This window comes from Salvelinus namaycush, chromosome 40 (assembly GCF_016432855.1).
Source record: "Salvelinus namaycush isolate Seneca chromosome 40, SaNama_1.0, whole genome shotgun sequence".
Taxonomy (NCBI): Eukaryota; Metazoa; Chordata; class Actinopteri; order Salmoniformes; family Salmonidae; genus Salvelinus; species Salvelinus namaycush.
In genome coordinates, this window is record NC_052346.1 from 11,778,909 (window position 1) to 11,801,996 (window position 23,088).

Below are 23,088 nucleotides of genomic sequence, written 5' to 3' on the forward strand. Positions count from 1 at the left end.
GTTTTTAATTTTCGTTCTGCGTGCCCATGGTGTCAAAGTGCTTTTTTATTCCCCCAAATCAGATTAATTGTCCCCTTTTGGGGCAAGGTGACCTGAGAAACAATAAAGCGGAATATTAATATTTGATTAATACCCCTTTAGAACATTTAATTAAAGGAGACCTTGAATGAAGCACAATAATCTGACTGTTAATTTGTCTCTGTTTCACTCTGGTTTCTAATAACATTCTCAGCCACACAGTATTCCCAGGCAATGGGAAGGTCACCTTCTTATCTCTGATTTAGTCGTCTAACAAAAGCCTGTGTCAGTTCAACACAGGGCCAGTGTTCACAGATCACAGAAGAAAAGGTTTGCAGCTCACTATAAAACATGACTCTGTCTCTTGCCTTATCTGTAGGGTTGTAATGCAAATGTCAGCTTTGGTGGGATATTTTAATATTTATACAGTGGAATGCCTGGGATGTCATTGAGAGGTTAGACATAAGAATGGAGGATGGATCATCGCCGGGTGGTCGTATAAGTAGTGCCATATCTTCACTGATTCCACTGTAGAGGAGGACAGGCTATGTTTCCATTATCCACAGATGTGGAGTGATGCAATAGTTTATGTTCAGAGCGAAGAGCTCCTTTTTTGCTCGAGTGGACTAGCTGACTAGCCGACCCCCTTCTGTTTATGTTTACATGGTCTGTCTGACCCTGGTTGTGTAACACACATGTGCACGTCTTTTTTTATATATACAGTACCAGTCAAAAGTTTGGACACACCTACTTTTTAAACTATTTTCTACGTTGTAGAATAATAGTGAATACATCAAAACTATGAAATAACACATATGGAATCATGTAGTAACCAAAAAAGTGTTAAACAAATCAAAATATTTTTTTTTTTTGAGATTCTTCAAAGTAGCCACAATTTACCTTGATGACGGCTTTGCACACTCTTGGCATTCTCTCAACCAGCTTCATGAGGTAGTCACCTGGAATGCACTTCAACTAACAGGTGTGCCTTGTTAAAAGTGAATTTGTGGAATTTCTTTCCTTCTTAATGCGTTTGAGCCAATCAGTTGTGTGGTGACAAGGTAGGGAGGTATACAGAAGATAACCCTATTAGGTAAAATACCAAGTCCATATTATGGCAAGAACAGCTCCAATAAGCAAAGAGAAATGACAGTCCATCATTATTTTAAAACATGAAGGTCAGTCAATCCGGAACATTTTCAAAAAACATCAAGCGCTATGATGAAACTGGCCCTCATGAGGACTGCCACAGGAAAGGAAGACCCAGAGTTACCTCTGTTGCAGAGGATAAGTTCATTAGAGTTACCAGCCTTAGAAATTGCAGCGCAAATAAATGCTTCACAGAGTTCAAGTAACTGATACATCTGAACATCAACTGTTCAGAGGAGACTGCATGAATCAGGCCATGGTCAAATTGCTGCAAAGAAACCACTACTAAAGGACACCTAAGAAGAAGAGACTTGCCTGGGCCAAGAAACAAAAGCAATGGACATTAGACCGGTGGAAATTGGTCCCTTGGTCTGATGAGTCCAAATTTCAGATTTTTGGTTCAAACCGACGTGTCTTTGTGAGATGCAGAGTAGGTAAAATGATCTCCGCATGTGTGGTTCCCACCATGAAGCCTGCAGAAGGAGGTGTGATGTTGTGGGGGTGCTTTGCTTATGACGCTGTCAATTATTTATTTAGAATTCAAGGCACACTTAACCAGCATGGCTACAACAGCATTCTGCAGAAAAACGTAATCCCATCTGGTTTGCACTTAGTGGGACGATCATTTGTTTTTCAACAGGACAATGACCCAACACACCTCCAGGCTGTGTAAGGGCTATTTGTCCAAGAAGGAGAGTGATGTAATGCTGCATCAGATGACCTGGCCTCCACAATCAGCCGACCTCAACCCAATTGAGATGGTTTGGGATGAGTTGAACCACAGAGTGAAGGAAAAGCAGCCAACAAGTGCTCAACATATATGGGAACTCCTTCAGACTGTTGGAAAAGCATTCCAGGTGAAGCTGGTTGAGAGAATTCCAAGAGTGTGCAAAGTCATCAAGGCAAAGGGTGGCTACTTTGAAGAATCTCAAATATAAAATATATTTTGATTTGTTTAACACTTTTTTGGTTACTACATGATTCCATATGTGTTATTTCATAGTTTTGATGTCTCCACTATTATTCTACTATGTAGAAAATAGTAAAAATAAAGAAAAACCTTTGAATGAGTAGGTGTGTCCAAACTTTTGGCTGGTACTCAATATATGTATTCACAAGTCATATACACATTTAATGTGAATATAGAGACATCGCCATATTGCAACTTCTTAATCATTTGTGGTGTTTTAACATGTTGTTTTAATGCGAGAGGAGCAATATCAACATTTTCATTATCATCTGATATCTAGATTTTAATTAAACATGACATTTGTTATAGATGAGAAACAATAGCGCTAACCACTAAAGTGTTTATAAATGTCATAGCTGTTTAATCAAATCAAAGTTTATTGGTCACGTACTGTACATAGTTCAGCAGATGTTATAGCGGGTTCAGCGAAAGGTTTGTGTTACTAGCTCCTAACAGTGCAGCAAAAATGTCAAATAATAATCAAGAACAATAAATCACAAATGTCAGAACGAATCCAGTTAACAACTGTAATCCAAATGCAATCTGAAGCCATCCATAAAAGTTACATACCTCAACAGGTAGGTCTATAATGAAGAAACCAAAGTCATACAGCATATATCACTCCACAGAGATAGAATCTATGTCACCACACCATGGCACAGAGATAGATTCTATGTCACCAAACCATGCCACAGAGATAGAATCTATGTCGCCACAGAGATAGAATCTATGTCACCACACCATGGCACAGAGATAGATTCTATGTCACCAAACCATGGCACAGAGATAGATTCTATGTCACCACACCATGGCACAGAGATAGAATCTATGTCGCCACACCATGGCACAGAGATAGAATCTATGTCACCACACCACGGCACAGAGATAGAATCTATGTCACCACACCATGGCACAGAGATAGATTCTATGTCACCACACCATGGCACAGAGATAGAATCTATGTCGCCACACCATGGCACAGAGATAGAATCTATGTCACCACACCATGGCACAGAGATAGAATCTATGTCGCCACACCATGGCACAGAGATAGAATCTATGTCACCACACCACGGCACAGAGATAGAATCTATGTCACCACACCACGGCACAGAGATAGAATCTATGTCGCCACACCACTGCACAGAGATAGAATCTATGTCACCACACCATGGCACAGAGATAGAATCTATGTCACCACACCATGGCACAGAGATAGAATCTATGTCACCACACCATGGCACAGAGATAGAATTTATGTCACCACACCACTGCACAGAGATAGAATCTATGTCACCACACCACGGCACAGAGATATAATCTATGTCACCACACCACGGCACAGAGATAGAATCTATGTCGCCACACCACTGCACAGAGATAGAATCTATGTCACCACACCACTGCACAGAGATAGAATCTATGTCACCACACCATGGCACAGAGATATAATCTATGTCACCACACCACTGCACAGAGATAGAATCTATGTCACCACACCATGCCACAGAGATAGAATCTATGTCACCACACCATGGCACAGAGATAGAATCTATGTCACCACACCATGGCACGGAGATATAATCTATGTCGCCACACCATGGCACAGAGATAGAATCTATGTCACCACACCACTGCACAGAGATAGAATCTATGTCACCACACCACGGCACAGAGATAGAATCTGTCGCCACACCATGCCACAGAGATAGAATCTATGTCGCCACACCACGGCACAGAGATATAATTTATGTCACCACACCACTGCACAGAGATAGAATCTATGTCACCACACCATGGCACAGAGATAGAATCTATGTCACCACACCATGGCACAGAGATAGAATCTATGTCGCCACACCACGGCACAGAGATAGAATCTATGTCACCACACCACTGCACAGAGATAGAATCTATGTCACCACACCATGGCACGGAGATAGAATCTATGTCGCCACACCACTGCACGGAGATAGAATCTATGTCACCACACCATGGCACAGAGATAGAATCTATGTCACCACACCATGGCACAGAGATAGAATCTATGTCGCCACACCACTGCACAGAGATAGAATCTATGTCACCACACCATGGCACAGAGATAGAATCTATGTCGCCACACCACTGCACAGAGATAGAATCTATGTCACCACACCACGGCACAGAGATAGAATCTATGTCACCACACCATGGCACAGAGATAGATTCTATGTCACCACACCATGGCACAGAGATAGAATCTATGTCGCCACACCACTGCACAGAGATAGAATCTATGTCACCACACCATGGCACGGAGATATAATCTATGTCGCCACACCATGGCACGGAGATAGAATCTATGTCGCCACACCACTGCACAGAGATAGAATCTATGTCACCACACCATGGCACAGAGATAGAATCTATGTCACCACACCATGGCACAGAGATAGAATCTATGTCGCCACACCACTGCACAGAGATAGAATCTATGTCACCACACCATGGCACAGAGATAGAATCTATGTCGCCACACCACTGCACAGAGATAGAATCTATGTCACCACACCACGGCACAGAGATAGAATCTATGTCACCACACCATGGCACAGAGATAGAATCTATGTCACCACACCACGGCACAGAGATAGAATCTATGTCGCCACACCATGGCACAGAGATAGAATCTATGTCGCCACACCACTGCACAGAGATAGAATCTATGTCACCACACCATGGCACAGAGATAGAATCTATGTCGCCACACCACTGCACAGAGATATAATCTATGTCACCACACCACGGCACAGAGATAGAATCTATGTCACCACACCATGGCACAGAGATAGAATCTATGTCGCCACACCACTGCACAGAGATAGAATCTATGTCACCACACCATGGCACAGAGATAGAATCTATGTCACCACACCATGGCACAGAGATAGAATCTATGTCGCCACACCACTGCACAGAGATAGAATCTATGTCACCACACCACGGCACAGAGATAGAATCTATGTCGCCACACCATGGCACAGAGATAGAATCTATGTCACCACACCATGGCACAGAGATAGAATCTATGTCGCCACACCACTGCACAGAGATAGAATCTATGTCACCACACCATGGCACAGAGATAGAATCTATGTCACCACACCATGGCACAGAGATAGAATCTATGTCGCCACACCACTGCACAGAGATAGAATCTATGTCACCACACCACGGCACAGAGATAGAATCTATGTCGCCACACCATGGCACAGAGATAGAATCTATGTCACCACACCATGGCACAGAGATAGAATCTATGTCACCACACCATGCCACAGAGATAGAATCTATGTCACCACAGCACGGCACATCCTGTGTCATTGTCCTGTTATTTCACCAGGGATTTAATCTCTGGTGTTTGTTTTTGGAGGTCCTAGGGGTTCTCTGAAATAGATAGCCCACTCCCCATCCTCACTTCACGGGACATCCAGACTCTAAATATACAGCCCACTGTGACTTATGAAGCTTGATGTCATGGGTGGCTTTAAATGTGACATGTCCAGTTGGACACTTAAATGTGAGGCGTCTGCACACATTCAGATGGTGGCACGTGCGGGTGGGAATGTACATGGGAGCTTAGGTTGATCTTCACAGCTTGAGTAGCTACCGTACCTCTGTACTGTGTTGGATGTACTACAAAAGCATTTATCTTTATTTAGCTAGGCAAGTCAGTTAAGAACAAATTCTTATTTACAATGACAGCCTACTCCGGCCAAACCCAGAGGACGCTGGGCCAATTGTGCGCCACCCAATCACGGTGATACAGCCTGGAATTGAACCAGGATCTGTAGTGACACCTCTAGCACTGAGATGCAATTCCTTAGACCGCTGCGCCACTCGGGAGAATGATTGTCTTTCATTTTTATGGAGGCTTTGAACATTGCTTAATGTGTCCCATATGCATAATTATCAGCTAGGTAACTTGACACAACATCATGTGTATGCTTGTGTGTTTTATTTAGGGGTTAGTCAATTGTGTTTACTGTCATTTCATTGGCTGCCCTGGTTGACAGGAAGTGGTATTTGGAAAACAAGTATGAGAGCCTCTTTTAAAGCTCCAAATGGTTAATGTTATGTTGACATTAAGGCTACAGTTTACTAACACCCATACCAAAACCCCTTCATTTTGACCCATTCTTCCAGCCCTCTCTTGTCCAGCCCAGCCCGGCCCTCATGGCTCACTTGTAAAATTCCATTAGCTCTATGAGACACTTCCACCTCTTCTCAGTTTCACTGATTCAAATCATTTAATGGAGTCACGGCTGTATGAGTCCAACCACACGGCTCAATGACAAAGGAGTTGGTCTCTGAACGCTAGACATTCCAATTATTACCAGCACTTATCTGTTGTATAGTTAAACCAATGGCCAGGCCACATCCTCACCTGGCTTTCCATTTCCATTGACTTGACCTACAACAGGTTCTATTCTAGATACTCTACGGGTAGGGAATTTGATTGGGAGTTTCCCTTTCTAAAGCATTCATCTTGTACTACTGTTATGTGCATATGAGCATTCCTTTCCTATTGTTCACCAGTCATCTTCATTATCGTCATAACCCATCTTCGCCACCAGCATGATTCTGTGTTTCAGGGCCCTTTTCTTTTTTTTCAACAGTATTATGATGACACCCAGAACGGCACCGGAGCGTGCATGCTAACGGATTACCACACGAACCACGGGGCTTACAGTTTAATCATTTATGTAGATATTGCTCTGAGACAAAGACAGCACTATAATTCATAACGTCCCCTCACACAGACCTGGCTGCTACTGTGACTGTTGCCATGGCGAAATAGATTAAATTGTTGTTTGTTTCCGAACCTGTTAAAGCTTTATTTATAACTTACTGGATGACGAACGGTATTCGGAGTGACGGCTTAATCATTAACAGCAGCACCGTTGGTCAAACTGAGAACACACTCGCAGCTAGTTTATTTTACTTCCACCTGTCTATATTCATATAAACAAAGATAGACCAGGCCTATATCCCCAGAACATTGTATCGGTATTGATGAACAAGGGGCCCCTGATTCAGCTTATGTCCAAAGTCACTGTCTGGAAATGGAGAAGGTTCTGGATATACCGGTTTAGATCCGTCACTCGTACGTATAAATAGCGTCGGATGGAGTTGGTGTTTGGCAGCGCTCAGTAAACATTTAGAGGCAGAGGAGCCTGATGAAAGGGAGTGAAACATGATTTGCATTCATTACGCATAGGCCCAGTGGGAAGAGACAGAGAGAATGGCCTAGTCAGAGAGAGAGAGAGTGAATGAGAGAGAGTGAGAGAGAGAGACATTGGAAAGAATTAACAAAAAAACTGAGCAAACTAGAATGCTATTTGGCCCTAAACAGAGAGTACACAGTGGCAGAATGCCTGACCACTATAACTGACCCAAACTTAAGGAAAGCTTTGACTATGTACAGACTCAGTGAGCATAGCCTTGCTATTGAGAAAGGCGCCGTAGGCAGACCTGGCTCTCAAGAGAAGACAGGCTATGTGCACACTGCCCACAAAATTGGGTGAAAACTGAGCTGCACTTCCTAACCTCCTGCCCAATGTATGATATTAGAGACACATATTTCTCTCAGATTACACAGATCCACAAAGAATTTGAAAACAAATCCAATATCTCCCATATCTACTGGGTGAAATACCACAGTGTGCATCACAGCAGCAAGATTTGTGACCTGTTGCCACAAGAAAAGGTCAACCAGTGAAGAACAAACACCATTGTAAATACAACCCATATTTATGTTTATTTATTTTCCCTTTTGTACTTTAACTATTTGCACATAATATGACATTTGTAATGTCTTTATTCTTTTGGAACTTTTGTGAGTGTAATGTTTACTGTTAATTATTATTGTTTATTTCACTTTGTTTATTATCTAGTTCACTTGCTTTGGCAATGTTAACATATGTTTCCCATGCCAATAAAGCCCTTAAATTGAAATTGAGAAAGAGAGAGAAAGAGAGAGAGAGAGTGAACGAGATAGCGAGAGAAAGAGAGAGCGAGAGAGAGAGAGAGATGTTGGTTCTCGGGACTTAACAAGCAGGTCACTGTACTTCATAAACAAGTCCCATCTATGCTGAAGCATGACGAGCACATTTCAGAACCACACTATTTTGTTCATGTTGACTCTCTATAGTTCCAACTCGCCATCTCTCTATACATCTCTCTCAGAAATGTTCAGTGTAAAAAATGATTATACATGTTATATCAACATTGACAACTTTTTCAGAGTACTTCCCACACCTTCCATAAATCCAGTGCAAAGTAGCCTACACTCAGAGGAGTGTTACATCATCACTAACCCACCACTGTAGCTGGGGCTTTTCTGGTTTTGATGTGCTGTGTTGTGATAGAGTGAGAGGTGTTACCAACAATAAACCCTGGTGCCTAGAATAGTGCTCTCCACCCATACAACATATGACACCTCTGCAGCCTGTCTGTCTGGCCGTCTGGCCATCTGGCACACAGTACTGTTTAGCTCCTCTGTGTGTGTCAGCTGGCCCAGCGAGACAGAGGCTCCTAATCATCTCAAACCTGCTTGGAGACGCCACGGCCAAGCTGGGCCCACTCCGTCAACACACTCTCTCTCTCTCTACTCAGCTTCTCTCTATCTCTCCACTATGTACCTGTCTGTATGTCTCCTCTCGCACTCTCTGCTTTTCGCTCTCTTGCTCCCTTTGTCTCTCTCTCCGTATCCCTCTCTCTACCTCTCAATTCAATTCAAATGGCTTTATTGGCATGGGAAACATATGTTTTCAGTGTCAAAGCAAGTTAAATAGACAATAAACAAAAGTTGAATAAACAATCAGAAATTAACAGTAAAAATTAGAGTCACAAAAGTTTCAACGGAATAGAGACATCTCAAATATCATATTATGGCCATGTACAGTGTTTGTCAAGTTTTGACCTCTTTCTTGTGCAATTCCCCACTTGAAAAGGACAGTCCCTCCACATGAAGATTTTAACTGGATTTCACTCAATAAACAGCCATGGAATCAGTTGTTTGTCTTTTATTTACCATTCTTTGGTTGGCAGTAAACAGGTGAAAAACCTCAAAAAAGAGATGACAAATACAAGTGATTATTTGAGTTGACAGCCTAATTAAATACACAAAATTATCCACATCCACCTCAGAAACACATTTCTGCCATTATCAAATACAAGGTTTCCACTGTTAAGTAAATGTTTCCCAAAATAGAAACCCACCATTTTTAATCAAATGAGCAGAATCAGTACACTTTTATCCAAATTTGCATTTTAGCCAAACACATTCAAAATACCTCTAGTAGCAAAAAAACCACACTTATTTTCTAATCAGCAGTTAAGCAGACAAATCCTACATCTTTTAGCCAAAGATTTTCCAGACTATACATTTGTTACTGAATTAAGAACTTGGTTTACTAAGATTTCTACAAAGTTTAACTTACTTTTAACCATTTCAAACAAGTTCTATCAACAATGAATTTGGCTCTTCTTACTTTATACCCCACAAACAACATTTGAAGTTATAAATACCACTGCAAAAGTCCTATCAAAGTTAAGAGTTAAGTCTGTGTTTTCCAGAGTATCATTAGCAGTGCACTGCTTAAGTCAGTCTAACCAAACATGGCCAATATGGCGCTTACCGGCTGTCTTTCACAGTTTTGTGGAGGGCTTGGACTTGCACAGTCACCTTGATCACATAGATGAAGTTTCCTTGGTCTTGTGGTGCTATAAATGCTCCTTTCACTGCGTTCTAAAGACAACAGCAGAGCCAGGTGCTGGCACGCCCAGATTGCCTGGAAGATTTGTTCCACCTGGTTCACCACTGATTGAAGGAGGAGGAGTTTCACCACTGAGGAGCTCCCAGGCAGTTTGACAGCACAGTGTTATAACGATTTTAAAATAATTAAAGTACAAAAGGGAAAATAAATGAACAAACACCATTGTAAATACAACCCATATTTATGTTTTTCACTGGTTGCCCTTTTCTTGTGGCAACAGGTCACAAAACGGCACACTGTCGTATTTCACCCAATAGATATGGGAGTTTATCAAAATTGGATTTGTTTTGAAATTCTTTGTGGATCTGTGTAATCTGAGATAAATATGTGTCTCATACATCCTAATTCGGATGTCGAATTTTATGTTCCTTTCGATGGCGTAGAAGGCCCTTTTTGCCTCTCAGACTGTTCACAGCTTTGTGGAACTTACCTGTGGTGCTGATGTTTAGGCCTAGGTATGTATCATGTTTTGTGTGCTCTAGGTTAACAGCGTCTAGATGAAATATGTATTTGTGGTCCTGGCAACTGGACCTTTTTTGGAACACCATTATTTTTGTCTTACTCAGATTTACTGTCAGGGCCCAGGTCTGACAGAATCTGTGCAGAAGATCTAGGTGCTGCTGTAGGCCCTCCTTGGTTGGGGACAGAAGCACCAGATCATCAGCAAACAGTAGACATTTGACTTCAGATTCTAGTAGGGTGAGGCGGGGTGCTCCAGTCTGTTCTAGTGCCCTCGCCAATTCGTTGATATATATATATATATATGTTGAAGACGTAGGGGCTCAAGTTGCATCTCTTTCTCACCCCCAACACCCTTTGGAAATAAATTAGTTTTTTTGCACATTTATTGTTTGTGTACATGGATTTTATATTGTTTTACCCCAACACCATTTTATTATTGCATAGCAGATTTTTTGTAATTATATAGCAGACCTTCATGCCAAATTGAGTCAAAAGCTTTTTTGCAATCAACAAAGCATGAGAAGACTTTGTCTTTGTTTTGGTTTGTTTGTATGTCAATTAGAGTGTGCAGGGTGAATACATGGTCTGTCATACCTTAATTTAGTAAAAAGCCCATTTGACATTTGCTCAGTACATTGTTTTCACTGAAGAAATTGTCCTGTAATTCATTCAATGTAATTGGAGAATCCAGTGGGTTCTGGTAGTCTTTAATAGTTGATTCTAAGATTTTTTATTGATCATGTATATGTCTTTGCTGGTGATCTTTGTTGTAGGGTCAAAAAGATTGGATAAGTGGTTTACCCATACATCTCCGTTTTGCATAGATAACTATTTGTGTTGTTGTTTGTTAAGTGTGTTCCAATTTTACCAGAAGTGGTTACATTCTATGGATTCTTCAATTACATTGAGCTGAATTCTGACGTGCTGTTTCTTCTTTTTCCGTAGTGTATTTCTGTATTGTTTTAGTGATTCACCATAGTGAAAGCTTAGGCTGTGGTTTTCTGGATCTCTATGTTTTTGGTTGGATAGGTTTCCCAATTTCTTTCTTAGGTTTTTGCATCAAATCATTTGTCATTGTTGTTAATTGTCTACTTGAAATGTCTAGATTTGATAGGGAAGCTGAAAGGTCAAATATACTATTTAGGCTTTCTACTGCCAACTATCGTCATTATCTCTTACAGTTGAATGCATTCAGTTGTACAACTGACTAGGTATCCCCCTTTATCTCTTGCTCTCCCCGCTCTCATCTCTATCTTTCTATCCTCGCTGCAACTCTTTTGTGACTGTGTTGGCTTGAGAGTGAAATATAAGTGGGTGGATCTCAGTGGCCTGTGTGTCCTAATAATGGTTAGAGTCAATAGAGAATTGTACTGTACAATATTCTTCACTGCAAACTTTTGGATTGTGAGGAGAGCTTATGGCATTGGATACAAACAAGTAACTCAGATGGAAAGAGAAGCTCGTGCCAAGGTTTGGATGAGACACTCTGGAGTCTGTTAAGTGCCTCTGGGTGACCTTCAAAGACAGGAAATATCTGCTGTTTCAGCAAAAGCTTACAAACCAGAAACTAAACCTTTGTTATTTCACTAAGAGGAGGAGAATGTGAAATCAAACTTGTTCAGGCACAGTACGTGCTCAGGTGAAGCAAGTTTTGTGACGCTGTTACTCAAAACATCGGATCGATTAGTAAAGTATTGGATTGATTTAAGGTGAGGAAAGAAAAATGAGATGTTCTCCACCAGCAGCAAGGCAGATGCCTCCTACAGCCTAATGGTATGTCTCTGTCTTGACTATCAACTGTGGATCCCGATGAGTCATCTTCATGTCACTTCATGTTGTGCCAGGAAAGCAATAAGGCAGCTTTCACAACATTAGACCTCCTAGCCAGGAGCAATCAGGCTTGGTGGTGTGTATATGTGCATCTGTGTGTGCATCATTTGAAATAAAGCATCCCTCCAAGCGGTGAGTCAGTCACATATGAGCTGCCATTTCCCTCAGCAACCCCTTCTAGTCCGTCATCTCAGCCAGAACTCCTTTTTCTATACAGACACAGAGAGAGAGAGAGAGATCACCTATAGCTGCTGTATGACGTGCTTCACTGGATTTTAATAGGCATGGTTGTGCATGAGTGCACCTCCAGGTGACACAAAACAACAGGTCGCGATGTCACTTCCTAATCTTCAGCTCCATATAATAAACTGATGTCATCGCCATGGTTTCCCCTGACAAGTGTCTGACCGGCCTCACCGTTTTTACTGTGCACGCTGTCATATCAGCATTAATATCATGGATGGGTGGCATTGAATTCATTAGTGAGACACCCTTAAAATAGTTATTTATTTTTCCTGCAGGATTGTCTCTGAGGCTGGCAGATTTCCTGAAGCACGTACCTTATTAATGATGTCAGTCTGTCAAGGGGAGCGTAAGGGGAAGTAATTCCCCAGGCTGGACGGGAAGGCTGACGGGGAAGCTGACGTTGAAGCTGTGGCAGGGCCAACGGGAACATATGGAGGACAAGATCTGGCTAACAGGGAGCCCTGGGAAATGGCCTCCTGTCTGTGGCTTATCTGACCCCCATTCCTCTTCAGAACAGGAGATGCTGTGGCATGATAGTAGAGAAAAGCAGAAAACATTTGATCTATTTTAATGGGAATGGGTGATGAAATACATGACTATACTGCTGAATGACCATATATGTACAGTTGAAGTCGGAAGTTCACATACACCTTAGCCAAATACATTTCATTTAAGTTTTTCACAATTCCTGACATTTAATACTAGTAAAAATGTCCTGTCTTAGGTCAGTTAGGATCACCACTTTATTTTAAGAATGTGAAATGTCAGAATAATAGTAGAGAGAATGATTTATTTCAGCTTTTATTTCTTTCATCACATTCCCAGTGGGTCAGAAGTTTACATACACTCAATTAGTATTTGGTAGCATTGCATTTAAATTGTTTAACTTGGGTCAAACGTTTCTGGTAGACTTCCACAAGCTTCCCACAATAAGTTGGGTGAATGTTGGCCCATTCCTCCTGACAGAGCTGGTGTAACTGAGTCAGGTTTGTAGGCGTCCTTGCTCGCACACGCTTTTTCAGTTCTGCCCACACATTTTCTATAGGATTGAGGTCAGGGCTTTGTGATGGCTACTCCAATACCTTGACTTTGTTGTCCTTAAGCCATTTGCCACAACTTTGGAAGTATGCATGGGGTCATTGTCCATTTGTAAGACCAATTTGCGACCAAGCTTTAACTTCCCGACTGATGTCTTGAGATGTTGCTTCAATATATCCACATAATTTTCCATCCTCATGATGCCATCTATTTTGTGAAGTGCACCAGTCCCACAACATGATGCTGCCACCCCCGTGCTTCACGGTTGGGATGGTGTTCTTCGGCTTGCAAGCCTCCCCCTTTTCCCTCCAAACATGGTCATTATGGCCGAACAATTCTATTTTTGTTTCATCAGACCAGAGGACATTTCTCTAAAAAGTACGATCTTTGTCCCCATGTGCAGTTGCAAACCGTAGTCTGGCTTTTTTATGACGTTGTTTGAGCAGTGGCTTCTTCCTTGCTGAGCGGCCTTTCAGGTTATGTCAATATAGGACTCGTTTTACTGTGGATGTAGATAGTTTTGTACCTGTTTCCTCCAGCATCTTCACAAGGTCCTTTGCTGTTGTTCTGGGATTGATTTGCACTTTTCGCACCAAAGTACGTTCATCTCTAGGAGACAGAACGCGTCTCCTTCCTGAGCGGTATGACAGCTGTGTGGTCCCATGGTGTTTATACTTGCGTACTATTGTTTGTACAGATTAACGTGGTACCTTCAGGCGTTTGGAGATTGCTCACAAGAATGAACCAGACTTGTGGAGGTCTACAATTCTTTTCTGAGGACTTGGCTGATTTTCTCATGATGTCAAGCAAAGAGGCACCAAGTTTGAAGGTAGGCCTTGTAATACATCCACAGGTACACCTCCGATTGACTCAAATGATGCCAATTAGCCTATCAGAAGCTTCTAAAGCCATAACATAATTTTCTGGAATTTTCCAAGCTGTTTAAAGGCACAGTCAACTTAGTGCATGTAAACTTCTGACCCACTGGAATTGTGATACAGTGAATTATAAGTGAAATAATCTTTCTGTAAACAATTGTTGGAAAAATGACTTGTGTCATGCACAAAGTAGATGTCCTAACCGACTATAGTTTGTTAACAAGGAATTTGTGGAGTGGCTGAAAAACGAGTTTTAATGACTCCAACCTAAGTGTATGTAAACCTCCGACTTCAACTGTATATATACACAGTAGAGATATGACATGTTTTGTATAGAAATATGTCATATAATTTCTGCCTATATTATGTGATGTAAATGCTCACTTATCTGATATAGATGTTCTACATCCTGCCCTGTTTGTTGACATCTGACCTCAGAGCTGAATAGCCACAGAGGGGTTCGAGCCCAGTCTGCCCGGTAACATGACTGCGGGCCCTATCCAATGAAATCAATTAGAATACACCACTTGCTTGCTGTGATACAATGTGCAACTGGATTCTTTTAAACAGTGAAATAAGCTCACTGTGCCAACATGTTTGTAGTGGAGCATTATTATTTACAGGAGATTTAACTCCAAAATCCCCTTGTGGATTAGATTGAATGGAACCCTCGTCTCGAGATTAGCACACAGTCCTCTCTATACAGTCAACCCCTACTTCACAGACACACATGCTGTTCAAACATCAGTTCTGTTGCCGCTAACGACGCTCTTAAACATCTCTGGAGCAACACACAACGCTGCCGTAGACTTACTATTTATCACTATTAAATAACGGGAGACGTCAACAGAAATGGTAACACGATCCAGTGGGAGGCTGGGAGCTCGTTCCTGAGGAGAAGTGTGGTTTGAGCTTTACAGTCTCAGAATGGAGAGTTCAGCTACATGGCGTTTACTACTGTACTGCTGTTGACAAAGCTTGAAGTGTGAGGGACTTAGTCCCACATTCAGTCAATCGAGGAACCCAGACCACAGGTTAACTCTGTTCACGCTGTTTTGGGACCTGTAACCTCGACACAAAGCACAAGCGGTGTGGACATGCCCTTCAAATACATTGTATCTTTGTGTGTGTGTGTGTCCCAGATTTGTCTCAGGTGCGTTTCTCTGATTGTGGCAGTGTGTTTTGGAGCATTGTCTGTTGTGTCCTTGTGTTGTTGTTTGCTTGTTGTCACTCTTCCCCAGGTCCCGCTGGGAATCTGTAGATGAAATACCACAGGGAACACATTTGATTTGCAAATAGTTCTTGGAAAACAACACATAGGTGTGTTTGTTCCAGACAGTGCTGATTTGCAAGAAAACTAGGCGTGCTTATTCTACTGGTTTCTACATTTGACAAAAAAACACTTTAGGAAACACAAGATTATATGCCTCAAGGATATACCACTAACAACAAGACATGTTTTGCATTATAATATTGCTTTTGTCTAGCACGGCAGTTGTGTAACCTACAATTCTGTTGAAGGGTGGAGCCTTAAGCTGCTACACACACCAGGAGTTTGCCAATTAAAATTCAGTGGAGTGTTTTGTTTGCTGTAACTTCCCAGTCGTTGCCTGTTTTGCACATTCCAGTCAAGGTTGTCAGTGTTTGCGCTGTAAGTTCAGAGGTTTGTTTGCCATCCAGTCAACAGACACAGACATCCTCGCTACCAACTATAATGTTCCACTGGTGTCCAGGGGTTCAATGACACCTAACACTCACTGGGTGGATCATTTTTCAGATATGGGCATGTGTGTGTGTGTGTGTGTGTGTATACCAGCCTGTGTGTGTGTGCCGATTGAGCTATGACCTGTACCTCAATCACCACCCCCTTCTGCGAAAGCACAGGTGTTTCCTCTGATAATATACTCACCTGCCCCTCTTGTCTCTCTCTCCTCCCTCCCTCCCTCCCTCTCTTTCCCTAACCAGGAAGTGAGAACCGTACAGTCCAGCCCATCCAGAAGAGCCCCAGCCAGTAGCTACCAGCTGGACCAGAAGAGGGACCCATCACCTGGTGAGAAGATGGCCTCAACTCATGAGCCCAGCCTCTGTAAGTAGTTCATTACTGTAGTATTACACACTGCCCTACCTCCTCCTCCTCCTCCAGGACTTTTATTCCATCAGAAATCAGGTTTCACAACTTTCAAAGAATTTCTTCAAATCCACATAGCAGCTACAGAATGTGATACTGGTTATGTGTACTTGAGAGAGAAATCCGAAGACGAGCTTGTGTGTTGAGAATGTACTGTATTGTCCTGTGTGGGATCAAATCAACTCTGGGAATTGAGTATCATCCGAGGCAGAAAATGAACAACCCTAGATACACAAACAGTGTTTCCATTACTGTGATAGGAGAAGTTGCTGAGTGGCTGCATTGTGGCTTTTCTCTTTTCCACTGCAACTGATAACACTGGCTGTACAGAGTAGTCGTGGGGAAGGTGCAGTATTCTCCATCTGAAAAACTGCAGTATTTCTCATTTAAAAAGGTTCACAGATATATGTTTCTTTATGGAAAACCATCCACAAATAATTTCACTGTTTCACTCCATTTAAATGATTTACACGTGTGAAGGCAGAAGACATGACCTGAGAGAGATAGTGCTTGAGTGTGTGACATTGGGGTCATGTTGAGGTGCTTCTGTGAGTGAGTGTGTGTGAGAGACAGAAAGGCTCAGTGGATTGATGGACATGTTGACAGCTCACTGTGTGTTTCACTCACGTACTTACTGACATGCACACACACAGACACAGACACAGACACAGACACAGACACAGACACACACACAGACACACACTCACAAGCACACACGACATGAATCCTAGTTGTTGTGGTGGTTTCAGTAACAACCTATATACAGCAGTTCAATCTCCAGAATGTTTTTTTTCTCTTCTCAAATGTTACGTCGGCCATGTGAAATGGTTAACCAGTCCTAAATCACTGTGGTGGCTAAAGCTGGAAGACACTGTGGCCTTTGCAGACCGGTGTTGGTGTAACTGATGAGGGTTTGTGAGAGCTGACCGATCGACAGTGTCATGTCAGTGACAGCATCATGTGATTTACAGCTCACAGTGAGTGACAGAGGAGGTAAAGGTGCTGTTTTCCCAAAGCCACCGTGTTAAATAAAGACCTGTGAACGACACACTGCGCTTTGTGCTTTAAACAAGCACCGACCTCACCTCCGAAGCAGCATGCTTTTGTCTTTTAAATAGACAACCTTGGTTACAATATCTCCCTTTTGTATATCCCACTGGCATCTGGGTCTGGTTTATATAGCCCACACCTGTGGGTCCAAACAACACTATATTTTTTATATGGAATGTAATATTCACAGTTGTAGTGGTATTATTTTATAATATCAGGGGATACGCTCCGTTGGGAAAAGCACCACTGATTTTGTTAAACAAGTGTCACGACTTCCGCCGAAGTCGGCCCTTCTCCTTGTTCGGGTGGTGTTCGGCGGTCGACGTCACCGGCTTTCTAGTCACCATCGATCCATTTTTCAGTTTCGTTTTGTTTTGTCTGTATTATACACACCTGGTTTCAATTCCCCCATCATGTTCCCTATTTAACCCTCTGGCTTTCATTTCTGTTTGTCCGTGATTGTTTGTGCGTTAGGTGTTGTATTTGATACGTGTTCGTATCTGTTTATGTTCCATTTGTGGAATTGTGCATTTATTTTGAGTAAAACTCTGTGGTTTCGCTCAACACCTGTGTCCTGCGTTTGACTCCAAATATTCTCCGCACACAACCCTGACAACAAGGCAAATTTGTTTTGGGATTTTACCCAACGAAGGTTATTGGAGGAGATTTTAGCAGGATACCTGCTTGAATTGGAAATCGAAGCTCCAGTCACTCAGATTGACACCTATTGATCCACATTATTTCTCTTAGGGCTTCTCTAAATGGCAAAAGTTCACTTCCTCCCATTATCTTCCATTAAGCACAATACTCAAACAGAATCAGAGGGCTACGGTGCTTTGAGGGACAAGAGTCTCTACCTAGACAGGCAGCACATCAAATAAACTGTGATTATCTATTGTCTAAACACTGACCTGAAAATAAGCCTTGCCAGTGAATTTGCATACACATCTACTGTACATAAAGCAAAAAAAGTTTCCAGAATTTGTGAAATGCGTTCATTATTAACCCTTTGAAGGCCTGCAGGCATTAGCTAGCTGATAAAGCGCCAAGGGATGCTGCCTATGACATCAGATATTCCGGGCGAGTGTGTTTACACTCCACGAACAGGAAATCCATGTGCAATTTCAGAGGGATTATCAGCATGGCACAGGTTCCTACAGCAGAGATAACCAGGCTTTCCTTTAGTCAATGCACTGCTATGTCTGACTCTGGGGGTACTTACACACCAGAGGAGGCTGGTGGGAGGAGATATAGGAGGAAGGGCTCATTGTAATGGCTGGAATGGAATTCATGGAATGGAGTCAATCATGTGGTTTCCATATGTTTGATACTGTTCTATTCATTCCTTTCCAGCCAATACAATGAGCCCTTCCTCCTATAGCTCCTCCCAATAGCCTCCTATAGTAGGCACTGTGTTTCCTCTGCAGGGCCAGGAAACAACAATCACTGCTATCTATTTGAATTTAGTGAACTATACAATACCTGGTGGCTTTCTGAACAGAATCAGGAGTACCCTGGGTAAAATGTCAAGATACGTCAGGGTCTGCACATTGATGCCTTGAGCGAGCTAATGCGAATCAGTCTTTGATAAAATGCCTGAATGAGAGAAGTTAGCATGATGAAGCTACTCTCACAAGGTCAATGGCTTAAGGGGGGCTCGCTCTTGTTGGGCAAAGTTTACTCCCCTCTTTCATGCTGAGCTCTTTTCTCTTTCTGCAGGTTAGTGAGAAAGTTACAGAGGGTCAAAGACCATACCCCCAAGACATGCTAACCTCTTCGCCATTACCAATAACAGGGAGGATAGCCTGTCCTGGGGGTATGATCTTTGACACTCTGTAACTTTCTCACTCATCATTATTCACAATTCATTTAGGATTATCCGTAATCATTGTGGCATCCACATTACTGTAGTAGTGTTTAGAAACCTATTATATTCAATTTACAATAAAAGGGACTTCAAAATGAAACAATACATTATTTACCATGCATTTCTATTGGACACAAAATCAGACTCAGAGTCATTGCTACGAATATGGGACCAAATACTACACTTTTGACTTCTTTATTTATAAGAATCTTCAGGGGTGTCAATAATTTTGACTCCTACCTTAAAACTTCTTCAGGATTGGTGCGTCCCCCATGGGACCGTTGAGCTAACGTAGGCTAATGTGATTAGCATGAGGTTGTAAGTAACAAGAACATTTCCCAGGTCATAGACATATCTGATTTTGGCAGAAAGATTCAATTCTTGTTAATCTAACTGCACTGTCCAATTTACAGTAGCTATCACAGTGAAATAATACCACGTTATTGTTTGAGAGTGCACAGTTTTGAACTTGAAAAGTTATTAATAAACAAATTAGGCACATTTGGGCAGTCTCGATACAACATTTTGAACAGAAATGCATTGGTTCATTGGATCAGTCTAAAACTATGCACATACACTGCTGCCATCTAGTGGCCAAAATCTAAATTGCACGTGGGCTGGAATAATACATTATGACCTTTTGTTTTTTTCTTTGCATTATCTTTTACCAGATCTAATGTGTTATAGTATCCTATATTCCTTTCACATTTCCACAAACTTCAAAGTGTTTCCTTTCAAATGGTATCAAGAATATGCATATCCTTGCTTCAGGGCCTGAGCTACAGGCAGTTAGATTTGGGTATGTCATTTTAGGCGAAAATTGGAAAAAAAAGGGGCAGATCTGTAACGGCAGTCGTAATCCTCCTCGGACGAGGAGAGGCGAGACGGATCGGACCAATACGCAGAGTGGCTAGTTTCCATAGTGATTTAATAATTAACAACAACAATATGCGATACAAAATAACTACCGTGACAGTCCTGTGTGGCGGAACACTGACACAAGAACAAACACCCACAAAACACACGTGAAACCCAGGCTGCCTAAGTATGATTTTCAATCAGGGACAACGATTGACAGCTGCCTCTGATTGAGAATCATACCAGGCTGAACACAAAACCCCAACATAGAAAATAACACATAGACAACCCACCCCAACTCACGCCCTGACCAACTAAATAAATACAAGAAAAAGGAAAAACAGGTCAGGAACGTGACAAGATCCTTAAGAGGTAAAAAATAAAATGTATTTCTTGTTAAACAAAATCTCTTTCTCTGAACAATTTTTTGGAGCATATAACATAGCTCAGTATTTGAATTATTTATTTTATACACTTATTATTGCTCATCTTTAACAAGGGTATCAATAATTTTGGACCCCACTGTATGTAAACACTGGGTTGGTGCTGGAGATGATGAATATGAGGTTGAAAAGTTATTGAATGATACTTCTTGTATGTTACGTAAAGGGCCAAGTTTTCATTCACCAAATATTGTATTTAATTTATGTGTGTTCTTAAGATAGAATCCTTAATTGAAACAATAACAAAACACAATCCCCGCCCCTGTTTAGCTAAAAAGATAAGTAATGGGGCTGGAGAAATTTAACCACTCTCAAATTTATGATATCAAATGTATAGTTTTAACCATGTTTTGAATCTCTATAGTGTTTGTTTCAATTCACGCTGTTTTAAAAACATTGGAGTAAAGCAAGCTATTTGGGGTTCTGATGGGGTACGACAGTTGAACTAAACTCATTAAGCATTTATAAGATATTCTTCAAGAATCAATGGGAATCAATAAGTCCAAAAATGGATTTAGCAACTAAGGATTCTAGCTTTAAGGCATGCATTTATGTAACAGTTCCTGGAAATGTTTTCAAGGATTCCCAGAACACAAGTGGCTTTAATAAGAAGAATAATAGTAATAATAATCGATGCATTTTATGTAGCGCTTTTCATTACAAAGATCATTTCAAACACGCTGTGAAAACAAACAAAACTAATGTAGAGATCTGGCAGGTCTTGGACGATGTTCTTCCATCTTCAGATGATAAGGTGCAGTTCAGAAAGGCAGTTCAGAAAGGCTGGGCAGTAACTTAAGGGGAGGGAGCCTCGATGGCACAAAGAGGGAGCAGCCTCACTCAGTTACTTAGACAGGCCCGGTACCACAAACACACACACACACTGAGATCTGAGATATATTTGTATATAGTGTGTTGTAAATGCCATGATCATGGCTGATGCATCAGGGCGAGCTATGACAGGTGGCTCTGTTGTGGTCTCAGAGGGGACTCCTGCCCATCTGGTATCTCTGTCCCCCATCTGGGCCCGGGCAGCCAAGGGAGATCCCTGAACCTCAGGTGTCTGCCCTCTACTCAGTCCCCTTCACTTTCTAATTTTCATTTTTGGCATGTAAAAAGTCCTGCTGTCTGTGGCTCTTAATAAAAGGGAGCCTAGGGTGGATTCACGCATTTCATCATCAAAGATATTAAAATAACGTCATCATGGTGAATCATCGTTGTCAATATTTCTGGATTTGGGGACGTGTATGAGATTATCTGGGTCGGTCCTCTCATTGGGTTGATTACCCACCCCATCCCTTCGTCTTTTCCCCTCCTCTCTGAGAAACGAGGGATGCGGGTCCGGTTTCGAGGTCTCAGTGAAGAACGTCTGTTCCGTTAGGTCCGTGTGACTTAAGGTAAAAGGCATGTAGGGTACCTCATCTAAAAAAAGCCCCCCTACCCCTCCTGAGCTCCGTCTTTTAGGAATGGGGCATCTAAAATAAAATCAGCTGTCACTGTCCACTAGGCCCCACAGAGCTGAGCTGATCGCAACACTGCTGGAGCCGGTCTCCAACCCTCATTAAATCACCTCCCAGGGTTTTGTTTAGTTTCCTCTGGTAACGGCTGGGCGAAAAGACCCTGCTGCTGGTTCTCAGGGGATTTCAAGGCCCCTCAACATTATCTGAGGGATTGTATTGTCCGAGGTACACGGTCGTGCTAAAGGCATAGAGAGCATTACAGTAAGTAAGCCAGTCTTTACAACCTTCATATCCTTTCAGTGTGTTACAATACTCTGCATGTAAAGGTGAACTGACATTCATTGACACATGATTGATTTGAGTGAGACACACAAAGACACTTCGAGAGATATGTAGAGAGAGAGAGAGAGATACTATATGTACTGGATGAATGAGAGGCTGAATGGTGAATTGACTATGTTGACAGTAGATTGCCGTTTGAGCTTTATACAGCTTTTGCTTGCGTGTACTGTACGACTAGGTTGTTTTACCATGTAAAACAGGACTGGAATTACAGCAAGAGTCTTCTAAACGTGTTCCAGAAGTATAGAGTTGTCAGATGAAGCTGATTGGGCCGGTGACCGAGGGGTCGATGGTTCGAATCCCCGTGCTATCTAGGTGAGGGATCGGTCGATGTGCCCTTAAGCAAGGCACTTGACCCTAGTTGCTCCTGTAAGATGCTCTGGATAAGAGCATCTGCTAAATGAATAAAATGTAAAATTGCGAAAGGAAGCATGATTCCACGAGGATGTGGGATTGATAAGTATGCATGAAGTCAGCTTGTTTTTCCCGATCTGATATGACTTAGTTATTTCGCCTGGAATGCTCT

The 23,088-nt window shown here is 42.0% G+C and overlaps 1 protein-coding gene and 1 long non-coding RNA gene across 2 annotated transcripts in view; one reads left to right on the forward strand and one right to left on the reverse strand.

Moving 5' to 3' along the window:
- The window catches only part of LOC120033512 (xin actin-binding repeat-containing protein 2-like), a 61,394-nt gene that overhangs the window by 7,572 nt on the left and 30,734 nt on the right, over positions 1–23,088 (forward strand). The window contains exon 3 of the mRNA XM_038979884.1: positions 16,380–16,500. Coding sequence (XP_038835812.1) covers positions 16,380–16,500 — 121 coding nt within the window. The remainder of the gene's footprint in view (positions 1–16,379; positions 16,501–23,088) is intronic.
- Positions 11,455–15,467, reverse strand: LOC120033513. The gene is made up of 4 exons (XR_005473965.1): positions 15,229–15,467; positions 14,799–14,910; positions 12,813–13,021; positions 11,455–12,461 (listed from the first exon to the last, which is right to left on the reverse strand). It is a non-coding gene; the product is annotated as an uncharacterized LOC120033513 (long non-coding RNA).